The sequence below is a fragment of the Pristiophorus japonicus genome, chromosome 9 (assembly GCF_044704955.1).
Source record: "Pristiophorus japonicus isolate sPriJap1 chromosome 9, sPriJap1.hap1, whole genome shotgun sequence".
Lineage (NCBI taxonomy): Eukaryota > Metazoa > Chordata > Chondrichthyes > Pristiophoridae > Pristiophorus > Pristiophorus japonicus.
Window position 1 is genome coordinate 150,802,892 of NC_091985.1, and position 20,972 is coordinate 150,823,863.

A 20,972-nucleotide genomic window follows, 5' to 3' on the forward strand; every position below is an offset into this window, starting at 1 on the left:
CCTAATGGTCACAGGCAGACACGTGCAAGTCGTGTATATAATGTTGGCAGCCATGTTGTATCCTCACTTTGAGAGTAAATAAACTGGAGTAAGGTCATGCCTGAACTAGTTCACCGTACTTAGCCTCGTGGAGTTATTTGATACTTAACAATCTCTGTTTTAAATGGGCGGCCCCTTTTTCTAAGATCATGCCCTCTAGTTCTAGTCTCCCCCATCAGTTGAAACATCCTCTCTGCTTCCATCTTAAAGTCCCCTCATAATCTTATATGTTTCGATAAGATCACCTCTCATTCTTCTGAATTCCAATGAGTAGAGGCCCAACCTACTCAACCTTTCCTCATAAATCAACCCCTCATCCCCAGAATCAACCTAGTGAACCCTCCTGTATGGCTCAGAGGCATGGACCATGTATAGTAGACACCTCAAGTCGCTGGAGATATATCACCAATGATGTCTCTGCAAGATTCTACAAATCCCCTGGGAGGACAGGCACACCAACATCAGCATCCTCATCCAGGCTAACATCCCCAGCATTGAAGCACTGACCACACTCGATCAGCTCCGCTGGGCAGGCCACATTGTTCGCATGCCAGACATGAGACTCCCAAAGCAAGTGCTCTATGCGGAGCTCCTTCTCGGCAAACGAGCCAAAGGTGGGCAGCGGAAACGTTACAAGGACACCCTCAAAGCCTCCCTGATAAAGTGCGACTTCCCCACTGACACCTGGGAGTCCCTGGCCAAAGATCACCCTAAGTGAAGAAAGTGCATCCGGGAGGGCATTGAGCACTTCGAGTCTCAACGCCGAGAGCGTGCAGAAATCAAAGCGCAGGCAGCGGATAGAGCGTGCTGCAAACCAGTCCCACCTTCCCTCAACGACTGTCTGTCCCACCTGTGACAGGGTCTGTGGCTCTCGTATTGGACTGTTCAGCCACCAAAGAACTCACTTCAGGAGTGGAAGCAAGTCTTCCTCGATTCCGAGGGACTGCCTATGATGATGATTATGATGATTAAAAGCTTCCCAATCTTCTGTTCTCCCACTAGTTTTGGCCAGTTTGTATGCCCTTGTTTTTATTTGGATACCATCCTTTATTTCTTTAGTTACCATGGATGGCTATCTTTTCTTTTACATCCTTTCCTCTTCACTGGAATATATATTTTTTGAGAGTTTTGAAATATCTCCTTAAATGTATGCCACTGTTCATCAACTATCCCACACTTTAATCTATTTCCCAGTCCACTTTAGCCAACTCTGCCCTCATACCTTTGTAGTTTCCTTTATTTAAGCTTAGTATGCTGCTTTGAGATCCAACTTTCTCGCCCTCTGTAAGAAATCTTTAAACCCAAAGAAATTGCGAATTATCAATAGAAATAATGATTTAAAGAAAACAAACACTTGTGCCAGCAGACACAGAGAGCTAAGGTCAAGACAGAAAAACAGGCCTTCAAGGCCTAGCTATGGCGAGAAGGGATTTAGCAAGGAGCCTTAAAGTAAAACAAGCTGCCTCTTGAAAGGGCCACAAGACATTCAGACAGAGATAAGGAAGAAAATGACCTCATAAGTACACTTTCCCCTGTGCTTGGATAATTGGGTAAAAAAATTATTGATGCAAGGTATCTACTGGCCCACCGAAATAATGTAGAAAAACTTTCAACTGAGAGAAACAGGCAGACTGAGGAGAGCGTTTCCTCAAGGTGGATCTCATGCAGGCTTCGGCCTAACACCTTGGTCAAGCTCAAACCTCCGAGGTGGACCTGCCCTCCATGCCACCCCCGCACCCCCTACCATGCTGGCTTTGACCTAACACCTCCACCAGCTCAGGATCTGTTCAGAAACCATCGTTTTGCCTCAACGTCTATCTGTTCCATTCCGGGGTCGTAGATCGTTCTCATCTGTCACGGGTTGCATGTCTACTATATCTATCCTGATTGTGTGTTGCGTTTTACTATATTTGAACTACTGCTGCTTAATAAAATACCTTACAACACCTAAGACCCTTTAGGTATCTGTGTATGACCTGAGATCCTAATCTTACACATTAAAAGTACTTCATTGAGTGCGAAAAGCTTTTGGCATGTACTAAAGATTTGAAATGCACTTATACAAATGCAGGTTCTTTTTTAAAAATTCGTTCACCTCAAATCAATGCTGACCCGCCCAGCCCCCATAGTTATAAAATAATGGTCTCTATCACTAGCCATGAGCAATGCCACTGGAGATGTTTTAATATTAATACTACTGATTGTGCGCAATGCCACAGGTGATCTGCTGACATTAATACTGTGAGCAATGACATAGGAGATCCGCTTATATTAATATTATTCACCGCACACAATGGCATGGGAGGTTGACTGACATTATTATTGGGCCAGAATTTACTGTAAAAATAATGGTGAAACTAATGGTGCTCACCATGATGTCATCATCATCATAGGCAGTCCCTCAGAATCGAGGAAGACTTGCTTCCACTCTTAACATGAGTTCTTGGGTGGCTGTACAGTCCAATACGAGAACCACAGTCTCTATCACAGGTGGGGCAGATAGTCGTTGAGGGAAGGGGTGGGTGGGACTAGTTTGCCGCACACTCTTTCCGCTGCCTGCGCTTGATTTCTGCACACTCTCGGCGATGAGATTCGAGGTGCTCAGTGCCCTCCCGGATGCTTCCTCCATTTAGGGCGGTCTTTGGCCAGGGACTCCCAGGTGTCAGTGGGGATGGTGCACTTCATCAGGGAGGCTTTGAGGGTGTCCTTGTAACGTTTCCGCTGTCCACCTTTGGCTCGTTTGCCGTGAAGGAGTTCCGAGTAGAGCGCTTGCTTTGGGAATCTCGTGTCTGGCTTGCGAACTATGTGGCCTGCCCAATGGATCTGATCAAGTCTGGTCAGTGCTTCAATGCTGGGGATGTTGGCCTGGTCGAGGACGCTAATGTTGGTGCATTTGTCCTCTCGGGATTTGTAGGATCTTGCGGAGACATCGCTTGTGGTATTTCTCCAGCGACTTGAGGTGTCTACTGTACATGGTCCATGTTTCTGAGCTGTACAGGAGGGTGGGTATTACTACAGCCCTGTAAATCATGAGCTTGGTGACAGTTTTGAGGGTCTGGTCTTCAAACACTCTTTTTCTCAGGCGGCCGAAGGCTGCACTGGCGCACTGGAGGCGGTGTTGGATCTCGTCCTCAATGCCTGCTCTTGTTGATAGGAGGCTCCCGAGATATAAGAAGTAGTCCACGTTGTCCAGGGTCGCGCTGTGGATCTTGATGACTGGGGGACAGTGCTGTGCAGTAAGGACAGGCTGGTGGAGGACCTTTGTCTTATTGAGGTTTAGCATAAGGCCCATGCTTTCGTACACCTCAGTAAATACATCGACTATGTCCTGGAGTTCAACCTCTGTATGTGCACAGACGCAGGCATCGTCCGTGTACTGTAGCTCGATGACAGAGGTGGGGTGGTCTTGGACCTGACCTGGAGACGGCGTAGGTTGAACAGCTTCCCACTGGTTCTGTAGTTTAGTTCCACTCCAGCGGAGAGCTTGTCAACTATGAGGTGGAGCATGGCAGCAACGAAGATTGAGAAGAGGGTTGGGGCGATGACGCAGCCCTGTTTAACCCCGGTCTGGACGTTGATTGGGTCTGTAATGGATCCGTTGGTAAGGATCATGGCCTGCATGTCATCGTGGAGCAGGCGGAGGATGGTGATGAACTTTTGGGGGCATGCGAAATGGAGGAGGACACTCCATAGACTCTCACGGGTGACAGTGTCAAAGGCCTTTGTAAGATCAAAGAAGGCCATGTATAAGGGCTGGTGCTGTTCCCTGCATTTTTCCTGCAGCTGTCGTGCTGCAAAAATAATTTCCGTTGTGCCCCGTAGGGGACGAAATCCAAACTCTGACTCCGGGAGGAGCTCCTCAGCCGCAGGGACATGACGGTTGAGGAGGACTCTAGCAACGACCTTCCCAGTGGCTGATAGAAGGGAGATTCCTCTGTAGTTGCCGCAGTCGGACATGTCCCCTTTTTTAAAGATGGTCACGATCACTGCATCTCTGAGATCTCCCAGCATGCTCTCCTCCCTCCAGATGAGAGAGATGAGGTAATGTATTCACGCCAGTAGTGCCTCTGCACCATACTTCAGTGCCTCAGCAGGGATTCCATCTGCTCCTGAAGCCTTGTTGTTCTTAAGCTGCCTTATGGCTTTTTCTACCTCGTGCAGTGTTGGGGTTATACTGAGGTGGTGGCATGCTGCGGGATGGAGTCAAGAACACTCGAGTCAAAGGCAGAGTCTTTGTTGAGGAGATCTTCGAAGTGCTCCTTCCAGCGGGCCCTGACTGCCTCGGTGTCTTTGATGAGTGTTCCCATGCGCCTGCTGCCATTGTCCTTCTAGGTGGTCCTCCTGCAATGAAGAGCGGGGTCTCCTCCTGCGGTGTAGACCGGGGCCTCCTCCTGCGGCGTAGACCGGGACTATTATGTATGCGTAAATTGGACAACGACTTCAAACAAGCAGTTAAACAGAAAAATTCGGAAGTTACTGTCTGAGATGTGCCGCTCCTTCAGAAGCTGTGTGAAAACGGCTCCCCATTCAAATATATCGAATGGCGTGAAGTTCCTGTATTTGCACGGTAGATACGGATTAAACTCACCACAGAAAGTTAGGGCTTGTCCATTTTAGTACTGGCATGATAAATTTTAATTACTGCCAAACAACTTCTCTGACACTGAAAATTAACTTTTACAAGTGTGGACTCCCATTGCTTCAGATTTTAATTGTTTTTGAGATTTAAGAAATTATTTTTATGACTTTTTAAACTTTTCATTTATTTTTTCTCTCTTAATCCAATCTATTTTCTCTCTCTTTATTTCACTTTCTGTACCTGATTTGACATTGAATTCACCCACTCGAACGCACACTTCCTGGTTGAGATTCGACACTGCTCATTAACAATATTTCAATCTGATTGGTTGCTTGTCCTGTTCACATAGGTCCCAAATGCCAAGTAAAGGGCATTGTGACATTTGGATCTCTGGCTTACAGCAACTTCCAGTGCAAAAGCTGATAGAAATTAAAGGTCGTGTCTATTTGCAACACCAGATTTCTATTTGGTCCTCTTGGAGGGTGGAACACACCTAACAGTTTGTCTGGAATGTGTAATTTGATCCTTGAAAATAATCATGATCTCTGCAATGTGTAATTTGTTCCAGTTATTGTCAGACAGGCTCCAGAGCTCATAGTGCTAACACTACTGTTTTCAGAGAACAGACAGGTCTCACCCTCCTGGGTTACAAGCACTCACAGCGTTCAAACTGTCAAATTCAGATAGGAAGTGGTGATGCCATGGAGGGATTTTAAGATAAAGTTGAGAATTTTAAAATCAAGGGAGTAGAAATTCATGATAGCCCAGGAATGGGCAGTAACTTTAGAAACGTTTGAGATTTAGCGCTAGGCGCTGATGAATCACGCTGCATGCAAAATTTAGCCTCATTGCTCAAAAAAACGATTGGAGTGCTAAATCAAACACTAATTGTCCAGCTAAGTGGTGATACTCTCAAAGAACTAAGCAATATCAGGTGCAATCTAATCGCAAGTCATCATTGCCATAGACTCTTTCCAGTTCTTAAAGGAGAGGTTAATTGATGCTGCAGAACCTCATCCTCGTGCAGCACTTTGATATGTTGTAAGAGTAAAATTGTCATCATTTTTTAGTAGCCACAACACTCCAGCCACTAAACAACCTTTAAATGACAGAATTCAAATGTTGCCCAATGTCAAACTGACAAGGAAGCAGTGAAACAGCACCAACCTGACAGCTGTGACTCATTACTCATGATTCTTTTCAGTAGCGCCCCTGAAACCGACATCCGCCTACTTGATGACTCCTCTCCCTGTTGCTGTCGGGGCGAGGCACTAAGGCAGGAGGTGATGATGAATTTTGCAGATCGGGTGCCCAGTGAGCATTGCACGCTCACTGATGTCACGATCTGCCTGGCACTGATGTCCCTGGTGCTAACTCCTAGTGGCGCCGCTATGGTTGGGGGGGGGGGCGGGTGGATTTGCCGTGCATTGCTGGATTCGCCTCGCCGTGATGCTACTGACTCAGCACCCCATTAACACTCCCGCCAGGCATTAACTGGAGGTGCTAAGGTACCGAATTTATCCCCCAAGGTGTTGTTGGACAATGTTCCTCCTAATTTTCTTTGGGTTGCGCAGCTGCTTTAACAGGCAGCAGGGCCCATTCAAAATTTCACGCATGCGCTAAATCTCCCATTCAATAAGTGTCTTGTGTGGGACCTCCAGTCAGCTGCGTGGCCACGTAACTTAGCGGGAGCATTGCTGGTGGACTGTGAGTCAAGGTTGGCCAACAATCCCAGGGATGATGGGTGAATGGGACTTGGTGCATGTTAGGATACATGTAGCAGTGTTTTGGATGAGCTCAAGCTCATTGAGGGTGGAAGATAAGAGGCTGGCCAGGTGAACATTGGAATAGTCGAATACAAAAGTAAAATACTGCAGATGCTGGAAATCTGAAATAAAAAAGAAAATGCTGGAAATGCTCAGCAGGTTAGGCAGCATCGACCTGAAACGTTAACTCTGTTTCTCTCTCCACAGATGCTGCCTGACCTGCTGAGTAGTTCCATCATTTTCTGTTTTCGTACTGGAATAATCGAGCCTGGCAAATAACACATTTTTTAAAATCTATTTATTTATTGCCCATCCCTAGTTGCCCTTGAGAGGATAGACATGATCTGCCTTCTTGAACCTCTGCGGTCTAGGGATGGGGGTGGAAGAATGTGATCCAGGTATGACAGAGGGCGAGAGAACGTGATCTATCTTCCCATCCAATGTTCACTGTAATTGTTTTTGTGTGCGCAACCCCTTTAAGGGGCTGCATGACCCATTCACAGTTTTGCGGGACCGGCAGAGATATTGGGAAAGTTGTTCCTTATCTTGCTCTCAACCTCACCGGTTTTAGATCTGGATCATCTTCTTCCCCATTCCCTGCACTGTGCTCCTCACCCTCCTGCAACAAGTTGCTGAACACCTCTCCCTGAGTTCCTGACCATCTCCACTCTCTCCGAGCTCCTCTCCACCCCCCCCCCCTCCTGGAGTTCCTCTGCCCCCTTCTCTCCTCTCTCCCCCTTCATCTCTCCGAGCTCCTCTCTCCCACTCTCTCCGAGCTCCTCTCCCCTCCATCTCTCCAAGCTCCTCTCTCCCCCTCCATCTCTCCGAGCTCCACTCTCCCACTCTCACCGAGCTCCTCTTGCCCCATGTTGATCCTCTCTTCTCTCCCCCAATCACCTCTCCTCCACCCGCTTCGATTCTTTCTCCAATTTCGCCTTCGATCCCCTCTCCTTGCCCCTCTTCAATCCCCTCCCCTCTCTCCCCCACTTTGATTCCCACTCGTCTCCCCCGCTGATCAGATCCCCTGACTTTCTCCGCATAGAGCCGAGTAAAGCGAGCCGATGCAGGCCGCAGCCCCAACATTTGGTACTGGGCATCTGTGATCGAATCGAGTGCACATGCGTGACTGGATCGAGTGCACAGGTGCAGAACCAAACAGTGGTGCATGCACAGAGAGACCAGAACACTGTGGAAATTAAATGGACAAGTGCAAGAGGAAATTAATGCAATAGTAAGGAAGGACATTAGCTTGGTTGATGTGGAATCTGTATGTGTAGAGCTGCGGAATACCAAAGGGCAGAAAACGCTAGTGGGAGTTATGTACAGACCACCAAACAGTAGTAGTGAGGTTGGGGATGGCATCAAACAAGAAATTAGGGATGTGTGCAATAAAGGTACAGCAGTTATCATGGGCGACTTTAATCTACATATAGATTGGGCTAGCCAAACTGGTAGCAATACGGTGGAGGAGGATTTCCTGGAGTGTATTAGTGATGGTTTTCTAGACCAATATGTCGAGGAACCAACTAGAGAGCTGGCCATCTTAGACTGGGTGTTGCGTAATGAGAGCGGACTAATTAGCAATCTTGTTGTGCGAGACCCCTTGGGGAAGAGTGATCATAATATGGTAGAATTCTTTATTAAAATGGAGAATGACACAGTTAGTTCAAAGACTAGGGTCCTAAAGTTAAGAAAAGGTAACTTCGATAGTATGAGAAGCGAATTGGCTGGGATAGATGGCAAATGATACTTAAAGGATTGACGGTGGATAGGCAATGACAGACATTTATAGATCACATGGATGAACTTCAACAATTGTACATCCCTGTCTGGAGTAAAAATAAAACGGGGAAGGTGGCTCAACCATGGCTAACAAGGGAAATCAGGGATTGTGTTAAATTCAAGGAAGAGGCATATAAATTGGCCAGACTGGGCCTGCATTCACTGGAATTTAGAAGAATGAGAGGGGATCTCATAGAAAAATATACAATTCTGACGGGACTTGACAGGTTAGAGGCAGGAAGAATGTTCCCGATGTTGGGGAAGTCCAGAACCAGGGGACACAGTCTAAGGATAAGGGGTAAGCCATTTAGGGCCGAGATGAGAAACTTCTTCACTCAGAGAGTTGTTAACCTGTGGAATTCTCTCCCGCAGAGGGTTGTTGAGGCCAGTTCGTTGGATACATTCAAAAGGGGGTTAGATATGGCCCTTACAGCTAAAGGGATCAAGGGGTATGGAGAGAAAGCAGGAAAGGGGTACTGAGGTGAATGATCAGCCATGATCTATTGAATGATGGTGCAGGCTCGAAGGGCCGAATGGCCTACTCCTATTTTCTATGTTTTTATGTTTCTATGTTTCTAACAAATGGCAGGCACCAGCAAACTCTGGCCCCTTACTCACCGTGCACAATAGTCTGGCAGTTGCCAATAATATTATTAACGTGAGACAATGCCGAGGGAGGACACCGCGCACTAACATTACCCGCCGTGCGGACAACCTGCCAATCAGGGACGGGGTCCGTGCGGGCGGCCTGCCAATCAGGGGCGGGGTCCGTGCGGACGGCCTGCCAATCAGGGACGGGGTCCGTGCGGGTGGCCTGCCAATCAGGGGCGGGGTCCGTGCAGCGGGTGTTTTTGAGGCTGCTCGCGCCCCTGCACCAGCATTCCACGTCATTATCCGTTGTGACGTAGTCCCCGCCTCCCTTAAACCCTGCACAGGGGCGTGCGGAGCGTGCTTGCAATAGCTCTTGGGATTTAATAGCTCATAAATGCTGCGGTGACCATCCCGAGAATGTAAACTAGTGCCTGCTGCTTGATCTGAAGGAGGCGAAAAGCCTGTATTTTTGGCGGGTTTGGATCGGGCGGTTGTGATTTTAATTCCCCCCACACACACCCATCCGAACAGTGAGGGGGCGTGGCCTGTTTAATCTGACGCCATGGAGGCGGGTGACGTCACCACGGTGTCGACGTTGGAGACAGTCAGCATTGTGGGTCGAGCGGTGTGCGCAGGCGTGCTCCTGACGGCGGCCCTGTACCTGGCGCGCGCGCTCTATCACACCATGGCCTGGAAGTGCGGCGGGGACAGCCAGGCGGAGCTGGTCAACAACCTGCGGAGTGAGTGCAGAGGAGCGGGGCGGTGGGACTCGCCAGCGGCGGGGGGCGGTCGGCCGGCCGGCTCCTCAACCCCGAAACTGGAGGGAGGCGGGACGGCCATCCCGAGAGGGGGTTGTGTGAGGCTGTGTGTGGGGTGATGGTGGGGTGGGGGGCTCCCTGCCCGCGGGTGGCAGGCCTGGCGGCGGCGGGGAAATTTACAGGGAGGCTCTGCCTGCTGCAGTCTGCGACAGAGGCCGCGGCTGCCATCAGTGCAGGGAGGGAGGGGTAGGAGGTAGTGGCAGCAACAGCAGCCCTGTGGGGGTGGGGCAGGGGCATCGCCAGGCATTGCAGAGCAGACAGTGAGTGGCCAGCTGGGCACTGCAGTGTGGCCCAGTGACCAAGCGCTGAATCCACAGCGGTAGATTCCAGTGGCAATTTTCAGTGAGTGAGCAGAACACCCCCCTTAGTAAATCTGCTGCAACGAGCCCAGCCCAGTCTCTGTTCTGGGTCCCTCTCCTGTTGGTGCATAACCCGCCCACAGATGGTGTGCCTCAGTGACTGGCGGCTCCTGCCTGAGAGCAATTAGAATCTGGCACCTCTGGCATATGCAGTAAAGATTCTGTTGCAGATGTGGTCATCTTCTTTCACCCCCCCCCCACACACGCGCGCGCACACACACACACCCTTCCTATGTGTCTGCACGCCCAGAAATATGAACCACTAATGTATGTCTATCAGGAGATGAAAAATTAAAAATAAGGGTATTGGCAAGATGTTCACTTTCTTTCTCCAATGATAAAACTTTGGTTTGACTGCATTTTTTTTAACTCCACTGCTTGATAGCTGATAAATTAATTCATGGAGGACCAAGCCCATTCTGATCATGCCTTATAGTATGAATACATTTTCTAAACAAAGGGACTAGATCAAGTCTCTGAACAGTTTTTTGTGGAGGTAACTTTAATCAGTGGCAGTTTTATCCTTTATAGAATCAGAAAAATTATGACAGAAGGAGGCCATTTGGCCCATCGTGTCTGTGCCGGCATGATTAAACAGATTCTATTGTTGGAGGGGATGCAAATCAAATGGTTAGTGTTGGGACTGTTAATCAATTTTCTGTCCTTTGTTCTGTCAGGTTAAATATCATCTCTTTTGAGAAGTTTGGGATGCAACCATTCATAGACTGTGAAAGGATATCTAACAAACCTTGAGCATTAGAATCTAATACTTTGTTTAAACCTGGCTCGTAACAGTGATAGCTCTGGCTTTAATAGGATATGAACCATATTCCTTTGTGTTCTACTTGCCTATATCCATTTATAATTTTCAAATTTGTTCACAAACCAAATGTTTGTATATATTTGAAAGAGAATGATGCATCTTGAACTGCTTCTGATCAGAGTCTCATTCAACCGCGTGGAGGAAGGAAGGGGGAGATTTTCAGTCATAATCATGACTTGCCAAATTTGTATGGTCCCAGTTTAAATAATTTGCTTTTAACCTGTTAGGATTCAGCTTTTTAAATTTTGGAGATACAAGCAATGTTTTGTCAAGTTAAAAAACTATTTTAATTTCAAAACTTAAGACAGAACCTTTGCTCATGCCTAGATTTTGAGCACAGAATCTAGACTGACATTCCAGTGCAGCATTGAATGGGTGCTGTGTTGTTGGTGACCAACTTCCAATGAGGTGTTGCTCTCTGCTCAGGTGGATGTTAAACATCCTGGCACTATTTCCAGAAGAACAGAATGTTTTCCCAGTGCACTGGGTGTCACTGATATCATTGAGTGGTTAGTCATCTACTGAAGCTGTGAGGGCAGCTCCTGAGGGAGAAGCACCAGTGTGCGTTTGACTTGAAGGAAGAACTTGCATTCATATAGTGCCTTTCATGCCTTTGGGACATTCCAAAGTGTTTCACAGTCATTGTTAATTTGTCAGAGGAGGTTAAGTGGTGAGTGAGTGTTCGGTTGATCCATCAGACTACAGCCAAGATAGTTAACTAATGAATAAGTGTTATGGCAGAACAAGCAAATCAAAGAAAGGGAGGAAGAATAAACTTGCATTTATAAAGCCAGTGCATGATGCTGGATTTTCTGGAAGTTGAATGTGTTGGGAAGTGTGCATGCCAGCCGATGTCTTCTAGATGGACTTGCTTGAGCTAACTGGCTGGGCTTGAGAAACACTCCATGCTATGATGGAGGAAGAAAGCAGGGAGGTTATGCTTGAACTGTATAAATTACTAGTTAGGCCACAACTAGAGTACTGCATTCAGTTCTGATCACCACATTATAGGAATGAGCAGATTGCACTAGGGAGGATGCAGAGGAGATTAACAAGGATGTTGCCAGGATTGGAGAATTTTAGCCATGAGGAAAGATTGGATAGGCTGGATTTCTTTGGAACAGAGGAGGCTGAGGGGAGACTTTATTGAGGTGTATAAAATTGAGGGTCCTAGATAGAGTGGATAGGAAGGACCTGTTTCCCTTAGCAGAGGGGTCAATAACCAGGGGGCATAGATTTAAAGTAATTGGTAGAAGGATTAGAGGGGAGCTGAGGCGAACCCCTCATGCAGAGGGTTGTGGGGGTCTGGAACTCACTGCTTGAAAGGGTGGCAGAGGCAGAAACGCTAAAGTAACGTATCTGATGGCTGACCTGTATGATGTCTCAACTAAGGACCATTTTAAGTATTCTGAATAGCTTTAATTAATAACTGCTAGAGATACTTATGATTTAACACCATTTGCTGATTTTATCCTGTACAGGAAAATCATAAAGGGAGTTGAAACAAAATCCCTTCAATGCAATATAGGATAATGTCCCAAAATGTTAATCTTTCAGGCATAGTGAAGGCTCTGTTCTTCTAGATTCTTTACCCTATACATTCTTGGTGTCTAATACCTTGGGTTAATGAACTGCAGGCCAGGAGAGAAGATTTAATCAAAATCTGGATTCAGCTGGGTGAAATATGTAATCCTGTGTGACTGGATTTGATGCAGATGCTGTGGTAAATGGGCAGGCCAGGTTAGCAGTATTTCCCTTGCACATGGATGCATGGAGCAGTGTGCAAGAAATCAGCAGGACAACCCATTGAGATACTGTGCTCTGTGAAGTGAATCTGCATCACTGGAAATCTTGGTTTTGCTCTGAGTGTTATGTATTATGCCTTTAATATAAGCTGAGTTTTGACTAGTCTAGAAAGGACTTATCTTCCTCATGGGCATTGCTGTATAGGAGGCATGGAACTAGATCTTCAACTGGCTCCTGCCATTTACTGTTAATCTGATTGTGCAGCTATATAAATGGTGGTCCTCCTCTTCCACAATCACTCCATCTGGACTGAAATGTGTCCAGTGTGGTTGGAACTCGCTGCTCTATTGCCTGGGGATAGGGAGCTGCCTTGCCACAATGGATGAAGACTCATTTTGCACAGTACTGGTGCTTTGGCAGAGGTTGTATGTAACTCGCTATACAGAACTTCAGGAAGGAAGAGCATTAGGCGTCAGCTATGCTGCTGCAGTAGTAGCGCGCTCATCTCTGAATTAGAAGGTTGTGGGTTCAAGTCCCATACTAAAGACTTCAGCACAAAATCTAGGCAGACACTGCAGTGCAGTACTGAGGGAGTGTTGAATTATTGGAGGTGCCGTCTTTTCGATGAGATGTTAAGCTGAGGCCCTGTCTGTGCTATCAGGTGGATATAAAAAAAAATCCCCTGGCACTGTCAAAAATAAATCATTGGCTGTAAAATGTTTTGCAGTGTCCTGAAGTCATGAAAGGTGCTATATAAATGCAAGTTCTTTCTTTTACATCTGGTTAAATCTGAGAATGAGGACATAAATTTTCTCTGGATTGTTTTCCAGGGTTCTTCAGTGTTGAGTGCCACATGAATGGGATGCCTTTTTGGGCAGCATTTGCAAGGAAGTCAATAAGCCAATGCAGGTGACAGCATTGTGTCAAGTGTTTGCAATATCAGTTTACTTGCTGATGAACCAGGATGTTGCATTGATCCTGGTTGGCCTGTATGTTGTCTGAAGGTTCTGTTGCTATGACAGATATTGATAGTGGGCAGTCTTGCTATGTTCCATTTTAAAGGATGAGGGGTGAGATATTCTGTCAATTATGACCCATTGTCCTTGCCATTCTGTTGTGGACCCTCTATAGTACATCAATGATCTGCTGAAGGCAGGATGTCCAAACTATGCACAACATTCAATGTGGTCTTAACATAATTATATTAAAGTGCAGAAAGAGGCCATTGGGCCCACTGGTCTATGCTGGTGTTTTATGCTCCACATAGGTTCTTCCCATCCTATTTCATCTCTCCCTATTTCATAAGAAATAGGAGCAGGAATAGGCCATTCGGCCCCTAGAGCCTGCTCCACCATTTAATAACATCATGGCTGATCTGATCATGGACTTAGCTCCACTTCCCTGCCCACTCCCCATTACCCTTTATTCCCATATCTCTCAAAAATCTGTATATCTCTGCCTTAAATTTATTCAATGTCCCAGCTTCCACAGCTCTCTGGGGCAGAGAATTCCAGATTTACAACCCCCTGAGAGAAGAAATTCCTCCTCATCTCAGTTTTAAATGGGCGGCCCCTTATTCTGAGACTATGTCCCCGAGTTTTAGTTTCCCCTATGAGTGGAAATATCCTCTCTGCATCCAACTTGTCCAACTGCATCCAACCTACTCAACCTATCTTCATAAGTCAATCCCCTCATCTCCAGAGTCAACCTAGTGAACCTTCTCTGAACAGCCTCCAATGCAAGTATATCCTTCTTTAAATACGGAGTCCAAAACTGTATACTGTACTCCAGGTGTGGCCTCACCAATACCCTGTACAGTTGTAGCAGGACTTCTCTGCTTTTATACTCCATCCCCCTTGCCGCCTTGCTGTACTTGCACACTAACTTTTTGTGTTTCATGCACAAGGACCCTCCAAGTCCCTCTGTACTGCAACACTTACAATTTTTCTCCATTTAAAATATAATTCGCTTTTCTCTTTTTTTCTGCCAAAGTGGATAACCTCATATTTTCCTACATCATACACCATCTGCCAATTTTTTGCAGATTTTTTGTGTCCTCACAATTTGCTTTCTCACCCGTCTCACCCTATCAGCATATCCTTCTATTCCCTTCTCCCTCATGTACTTATCTAGCTTCTTCTTAAATGCATCTATGCTATTCACTTCAACTGCTCCATGTGGTAGCATGTTCCACATTCTCACTACTCTCTGGGTAAAGACATTTCTCCTGAATTTCTTATTGAATGCATTAGTGCTAATCCCCTAGGTTTGGCCTCGCCCACAAGTGAAAATGGCTTTTCTACATCTAAGTTGTACAAGTTTTAAAATAGTAATTTTTCACGTGTGATCTAATGCCTGTGTGTTGCATCCCAGTACTTGTTCATTTAACATGACTTACCTATTTGCACCGTTGCCAATCAAATACACATTTCCAGCACCAATATGCATGACCTTTATTCTTTTAGATACACTAAATTCTGTCAGTCTTTAGCTAGTGCAAGGAGCTCTTGCATCTTACAGCGAACTCTGAATAGCCTCTCAAAATAGAGCCTTTCCCATTAGTTGCCCATTCTATTTTTAAGCCAATTTTCAGTCCATGTAGCAAATGATTGTGTTGTACCCCAGTATTTGCTGATTCAACATTACATAAGATTAAAAAAAACAAGAGTGGCTGATTTATAAACACATTTGTCAATGAGCTAAATCCATTCCAGCACTGATATACATTACTTCGGGTACCTCAAAGAATGAGATTAGATTTGTGAGGCACAATCTTTCTGAAAGCATCAACTTCAGTGTGATTCAGCTCTCCAATTTAGCACTGATAGTTTCTTCTGTTTCCCCCAGTACTGAGAAGCGAAGTGGTGTATAATTCCCTGATTTGGTTCTTAATATTTGAGTATCATATTATGTTAGAAGTCCTCAGTTACAAGTGTTCTATTTTTGGAGCTCCTAAAAATATTAACCAGAGCATCACTTGTTGCCTTGAAGATTCAAAGATGTATCCATTCTGGTCCAAGTGCCACTGCAGCACGCCGTGCTTTGTTTGCAATAAATATTTAAACTGGCCTTTAACACTACGCAAGCTTGGTGTTGATGTGAAGCTGAATTGGCTTTGTGCTGGAGTGTGTATTGGGGATTGAGGCCTGAGCTGACTCCAAATGGAGTGACACTGATTCTTCCAAGTCTCTGCATTTTGTTCCAGTGCCGGGTTTGGCCCCAATTCTAAATTCAGGCCGCATTTACACCGTAAATGCAAAGTTGAACCACTTTGCACTAGTGCTACAGTTAGTGTGAATTCACCCTGAATTTTATAATTCCAAAACCAGTTTGACTAGATCTGTCAGTTCTCCACTAGGGAAGATTAATCACATCTGATCTTTCCCAATCCCATCTGATATTTCAATGCAATTTATCACACAAGAACTTGTCCAGCTCTTAAACACTGCCTAGGGGCAAGATCCTTCATAAAATCCGAGTGGACATCATATTGCACTTGCCCTATTAGATGTTGGAGGACTGATTCTTGCATCTTTTGTTTCTGCGTTGACTAATTTTTCAGGATTCTCAGTAACCTGAAGAGCCTTCAGTTGACTTGGTGTTTGAGAGGTCCAGCCAGTTGAAGTGGGAATGAACTGTATCCCCTTGATCCATGCGTTGGTGTTGAACCCATTTTGAGAACTTGTTAGGGTTGGTTTCCTGGCAGTTAAGTTGACGAAAACGGCTGCTTGAGCAGGACCTCCCATTTCACTGGAGGTTATGTTGCTGTCATCTGATTATTGTGTACTCCTAGTGGGAATGTTAATTAGAAAATATCCAGGAGTGCCTAGATTTCATTGGAGTCAAGCCTTGCATTTAACAGTATAATCCTAGCTGGAATTTTCACCTTGAATTTTCAGGTTTGATCTTAAGCTTGTGTTGAAAGCAGTTACTTTGCAAGCCACGTTCCTACATAGTTAGTGAAAAATAGCTTTGGCATGTGGATAGGGTGGCTCCTACAAACTATTGATTTTATTTTTGCTGAAAATGTTCTTTTGGGTTTAACTCGTCCCAGAAAATTGAGCTACAAATTTTAATCACCACTCACTCTGTTCAAAGGAAGAGTTCTTCTCACTTGATTTGCACAGGGCTGGAACTGTTCATGTAGCCAAATTTTGGGTAACTTTTTCCTATTGGGGTAAAAAAAATCTTTTAAGCAAGTTGAAGAATATGGTATTGGGTAGAATGGGCTCCTTGGTATTGGTAAGGGGCAGGAGGAAGTCAACTCTATCTACCTGTGTTGTAATTGCCACTTGTGTCCAATGTGAAAGATAGCTCTCAAAGCTGCAAGGTAGGTACCTGGAGTGACTTCTCTGTTCTAGACAAGCATTGTTGTCTTGATTTAATGCTTCAATATGACTGCTACAGTACTCCAAGCTAGTTCAAAACTAGATCCTCAGATTCCCACTGATAGTTTCTATATTACTTCAGTCCGGTTGGCGGAGCTTGATTAAAAATGAGGAATAATATTAAAACACCACTGCAGATGTGGTCTTTCTCTACCTCTGTATAGACAGCTCCCACTCAATCTACCTCTTGATTCTCTTTCTAAGCTGGTGCTGCTTAGAGCTGCCTTTTAATTTTGTGTTTCAAAAAACATTTTTTTTTAAATTGCTGTTGCATGCAAAAATATAATCGAGCTAACACCGTATGAAAGAAACAAATGGAGGTTCATAGGACAAGGTGCTGCAAACCTTGAGTACTACACCCGTTACTTATGTACCAGCATTGTTGTACAGCATCACTAGTGAGGTATGGAATTGAGGGATTTGGTTGGAAAGTAAAACTAAAGTAAAGGGAAAGAGGACTGAGAATAGGACGAAGAACAAAAGAGGCAGAATTAAAGCATTTGTTAGTTTTAATTGAAAGCAAAACTAAGTTCTAGTTGTAACTATTAGTTATGAGGCTGTTCCTAATATTTGAGTTGCTTTGTCCGTAATGTTTCTGTGTGTCTGAGCTGAAAAATAGGACTATCATTTTTGTGGAGCTGCGGAGTCAATGGGTTAAATGCTGTGGAAGTACCAATATTGCTTGTGTTGCAAATACTTAATGGGAGTGAATGATACTTGAAAGCAAATCTTTGTGTGCCAGCAGTTCTCTTGTTGGATGAATCAGTTTATAAGGATAGGGTTATTTTTCTAGTGCACAATATAGTACTCTGTTGCTCAGGTGAAGCTACTTCATAAACTTTAAATGATCTACAAATTCCACCCTTGTATCCTGTGCTGTACTGGGTCCCATCACCTATCAATCCCATCCTTGCTGATCTGTATTGGCTTCCCATTGCCCATTGGAGCAAACTTAAAACCTTCTCTTTCTTCCCCACCCCTGTTTCAAATCATCCAGTTTTGCCTATCCTACCTCTCTAGCCTTGTGTCCCCTCCCATATCCTCCAGTCCTTTGACTCCAGCATCCTTCCCCCTTTTTTTCAGCCTATCTTTGGCAGCTTTGGAACTCTCTCCCAGCAACCTTCATCTCTTTGCAACTCTGTGTCCACCTTTAAAAATTTGCCTCAAAACACCACAGTCATTCTCCTACCCGTGCCACAAAGGCCCGATCCTTTTCTTCCGAGTTATTTCTAGTGTCAAGGTGCAATATAAGTGCAAGTTGTTGTACTATTTAAGGCCAGGCAGTTGCCTTGCTGTTGAGGAAAAATGTGTGTTCATTGTTTTAATGCCACTTGGGATGCAGGAAGAACACTGTCTTTGTTTGTCCGAAGTTAATATATGATGAGTAAGATTGTTTAAGAGGCTGTAGATATTCTGACCGTTTCTGGAAACTTCCTGTTTACATTCCAAAGCATTGTTTATATTTTATATCTTCAGTGGTGTCATTTTTTAAAAAATCTAATAAGGAATTCAGGAGAAATTTCTTTACTCCATGTTGTGAATGTGGAACTTGCCATCCAATGGAATGGTTGTGGTGAATAGAGTAGATGCATTTAAGGGGAAGCTAGATAAGTACATGAGGGAGAAAGGAATAGAATGATAAGGTGAGATGGAGTAGAGTGGGAAGAGGCGCGTATGAAGTACAGACCTGTTGGGCTGAATGGCCTGTTTGCGTGGGAAGGTGAGGAGTGCAATTGGGAGATGGCCTCCTTTTTCTATCCAATAGCGCCGAACAATTTAATTTATACAGCTAACAATGGAGAACGAGGTCGGATGTATCGCAAACCTCTGGCCTTGCCATGGAAGTGCTGATGTGGATTATGAATTTTAATTTGGAAGAGGTGAACAGTTTATGGGGGGAAAAGGAATGAAAATAATTTGCATATCTGTAATATATTAGAAATCTTGCATCCGTGTGCAATTCCTGTCAGCTTTCCATTTGTGTAAATTTCTGGATCTACATTTATTATAGAAATGGCCCAATTACTTCCTCTTCCTCCCCTTCCCCCTCCTCCCCTTCCCCTTCCCCTTCCCCCTCCTCCCCTTCCCCTTCCCCTTCCCCCTCCTCCCCCTTCCCCTCTCCCCTTCCCCTTCCCCCTCCTCCCCTTCCCCTTCCCCCTCCTGCCCTTCCCCTTCCCCCTCCTGCCCTTCCCCTTCCCCCTCCTGCCCTTCCCCTTCCCCCTCCTGCCCTTCCCCTTCCCCCTCCTGCCCTTCCCCTTCCCCCTCCTGCCCTTCCCCTTCCCCCTCCTGCCCTTCCCCCTTCCCCCTCCTGCCCTTCCCCCTCCCCCTCCTGCCCTTCCCCCTCCCCCTCCTGCCCTTCCCCCTCCCCCTCCTGCCCTTCCCCCTCCCCCTCCTGCCCTTCCCCCTCCCCCTCCTGCCCTTCCCCCTCCCCCTCCTGCCCTTCCCCCTCCCCTCCTGCCCTTCCCCCCTCCCCCTCCTGCCCTTCCCCCTCCCCCTCCTGCCCTTCCCCCTCCCCCTCCTGCCCTTCCCCCTCCCCCTCCTGCCCTTCCCCCTCCCCCTCCTGCCCTTCCCCCTCCCCCTCCTGCCCTTCCCCCTCCCCCTCCTGCCCTTCCCCCTCCCCCTCCTGCCCTTCCCCCTCCCCCTCCTGCCCTTCCCCCTCCCCCCTGCCCTTCCCCTCCCCCTCCTGCCCTTCCCCCTCCCCCTCCTGCCCTTCCCCCTCCCCCTCCTGCCCTTCCCCCTCCCCTCCTGCCCTTCCCCCTCCCCCTCCTGCCCTTCCCCCTCCCCCTCCTGCCCTTCCCCCTCCCCCTCCTGCCCTTCCCCCTCCCCCTCCTGCCCTTCCCCCTCCCCCTCCTGCCCTTCCCCCTCCCCCTCCTGCCCTTCCCCCTCCCCCTCCTGCCCTTCCCCCCCCCCTCCTGCCCTTCCCCCTCCCCCTCCTGCCCTTCCCCTCCCCCTCCTGCCCTTCCCCCCTCCCCCTCCTGCCCTTCCCCCTCCCCCTCCTGCCCTTCCCCCTCCCCTCCTGCCCTTCCCCCTCCCCCTCCTGCCCTTCCCCCTCCCCCTCCTGCCTTCCCCCTCTCCCCCTCCTGCCCTTCCCCCCTCCCCCTCCTGCCTTCCCCTCCCCCTCCTGCCCTTCCCCCTCCCCCTCCTGCCCTTCCCCTCCCCTCCTGCCCTTCCCCCTCCCCCTCCTGCCCTTCCCCCTCCCCCTCCCTGCCCTTCCCCCTCCCCCTCCTGCCCTTCCCCTCCCCCTCCTGCCCTTCCCCCTCCCCCTCCTGCCCTTCCCCCTCCCCCTCCTGCCCTTCCCCCCCCTCCCCCCTCCTATGCCCTTCTCCCCGCTCCCCCCCTGCCCTTCCCCCTCCCCCTCCCTGCCCTTCCCCCTCCCCCTCCTGCCCTTCCCCCTCCCCCTCCTGCCCTTCCCCCTCCCCCTCCTGCCCTTCCCCCTCCCCCTCCTGCCCTTCCCCCTCCCCCTCCTGCCCTTCCCCCTCCCCCTCCCCCTCCGCCCTTCCCCCTCCCCCTCCTGCCCTTCCCCCTCCCCCTCCTGCCCTTCCCCCTCCCCCTCCTGCCCTTCCCCCTCCCCCTCCTGCCCTTCCCCCTCCCCCTCCCTGCCCTTCCCCCTCCCCCTCCTGCCCTTCCCCCTCCCCTCCTGCCCTTCCCCCTCCCCCTCCTGCCCTTCCCCCTCCCCCTCCTGCCCTTCCCCCTCCCCCTCCTGCCCTTCCCCCTCCCCCTCCTGCCCTTCCCCCTCCCCCTCCTGCCCTTCCCCCTCCCCCTCCTGCCCTTCCCCCTCCCCCTCCTGCCCTTCCCCCTCCCCCTCCTGCCCTTCCCCCTCCTCCTCCCCCTCCCTCCTGCCCTTCCCCCCTCCCCCTCCTGCCCTTCCCCTCCCCCTCCCGCCCTTCCCCCTCCCCCTCCCGCCCTTCCCCCTCCCCCTCCCGCCCTTCCCCCTCCCCCTCCCGCCCTTCCCCCTCCCCCTCCCGCCCTTCCCCCTCCCCCCTCCCGCCCTTCCCCCTCCCCCTCCCGCCCTTCCCCCCCCCCTCCCTCCCTTCCCCCCTCCCCCTCCCGCCCTTCCCCCCTCCCCCTCCCGCCCTTCCCC

At 48.2% G+C, this 20,972-nt stretch overlaps 1 protein-coding gene across 2 annotated transcripts in view; it reads left to right on the top strand.

Annotated features, from left to right (window-relative positions):
* The first annotated feature begins 9,271 nt into the window (after nucleotides 1-9,271).
* Nucleotides 9,272-20,972, top strand: part of pcmt (protein-L-isoaspartate (D-aspartate) O-methyltransferase) — a 59,297-nt gene continuing 47,596 nt past the window's right edge. The window contains exon 1 of one of the 2 annotated variants that reach the window (XR_011595052.1): nucleotides 9,272-9,497. Coding sequence is in view for 1 of the 2 variants with exons in the window: in XM_070889964.1 (XP_070746065.1) it covers nucleotides 9,320-9,497 (178 nt within the window). In the remaining variant the exon portion in view is untranslated. The remainder of the gene's footprint in view (nucleotides 9,498-20,972) is intronic. The other variant, XM_070889964.1, reaches the window with a different exon arrangement.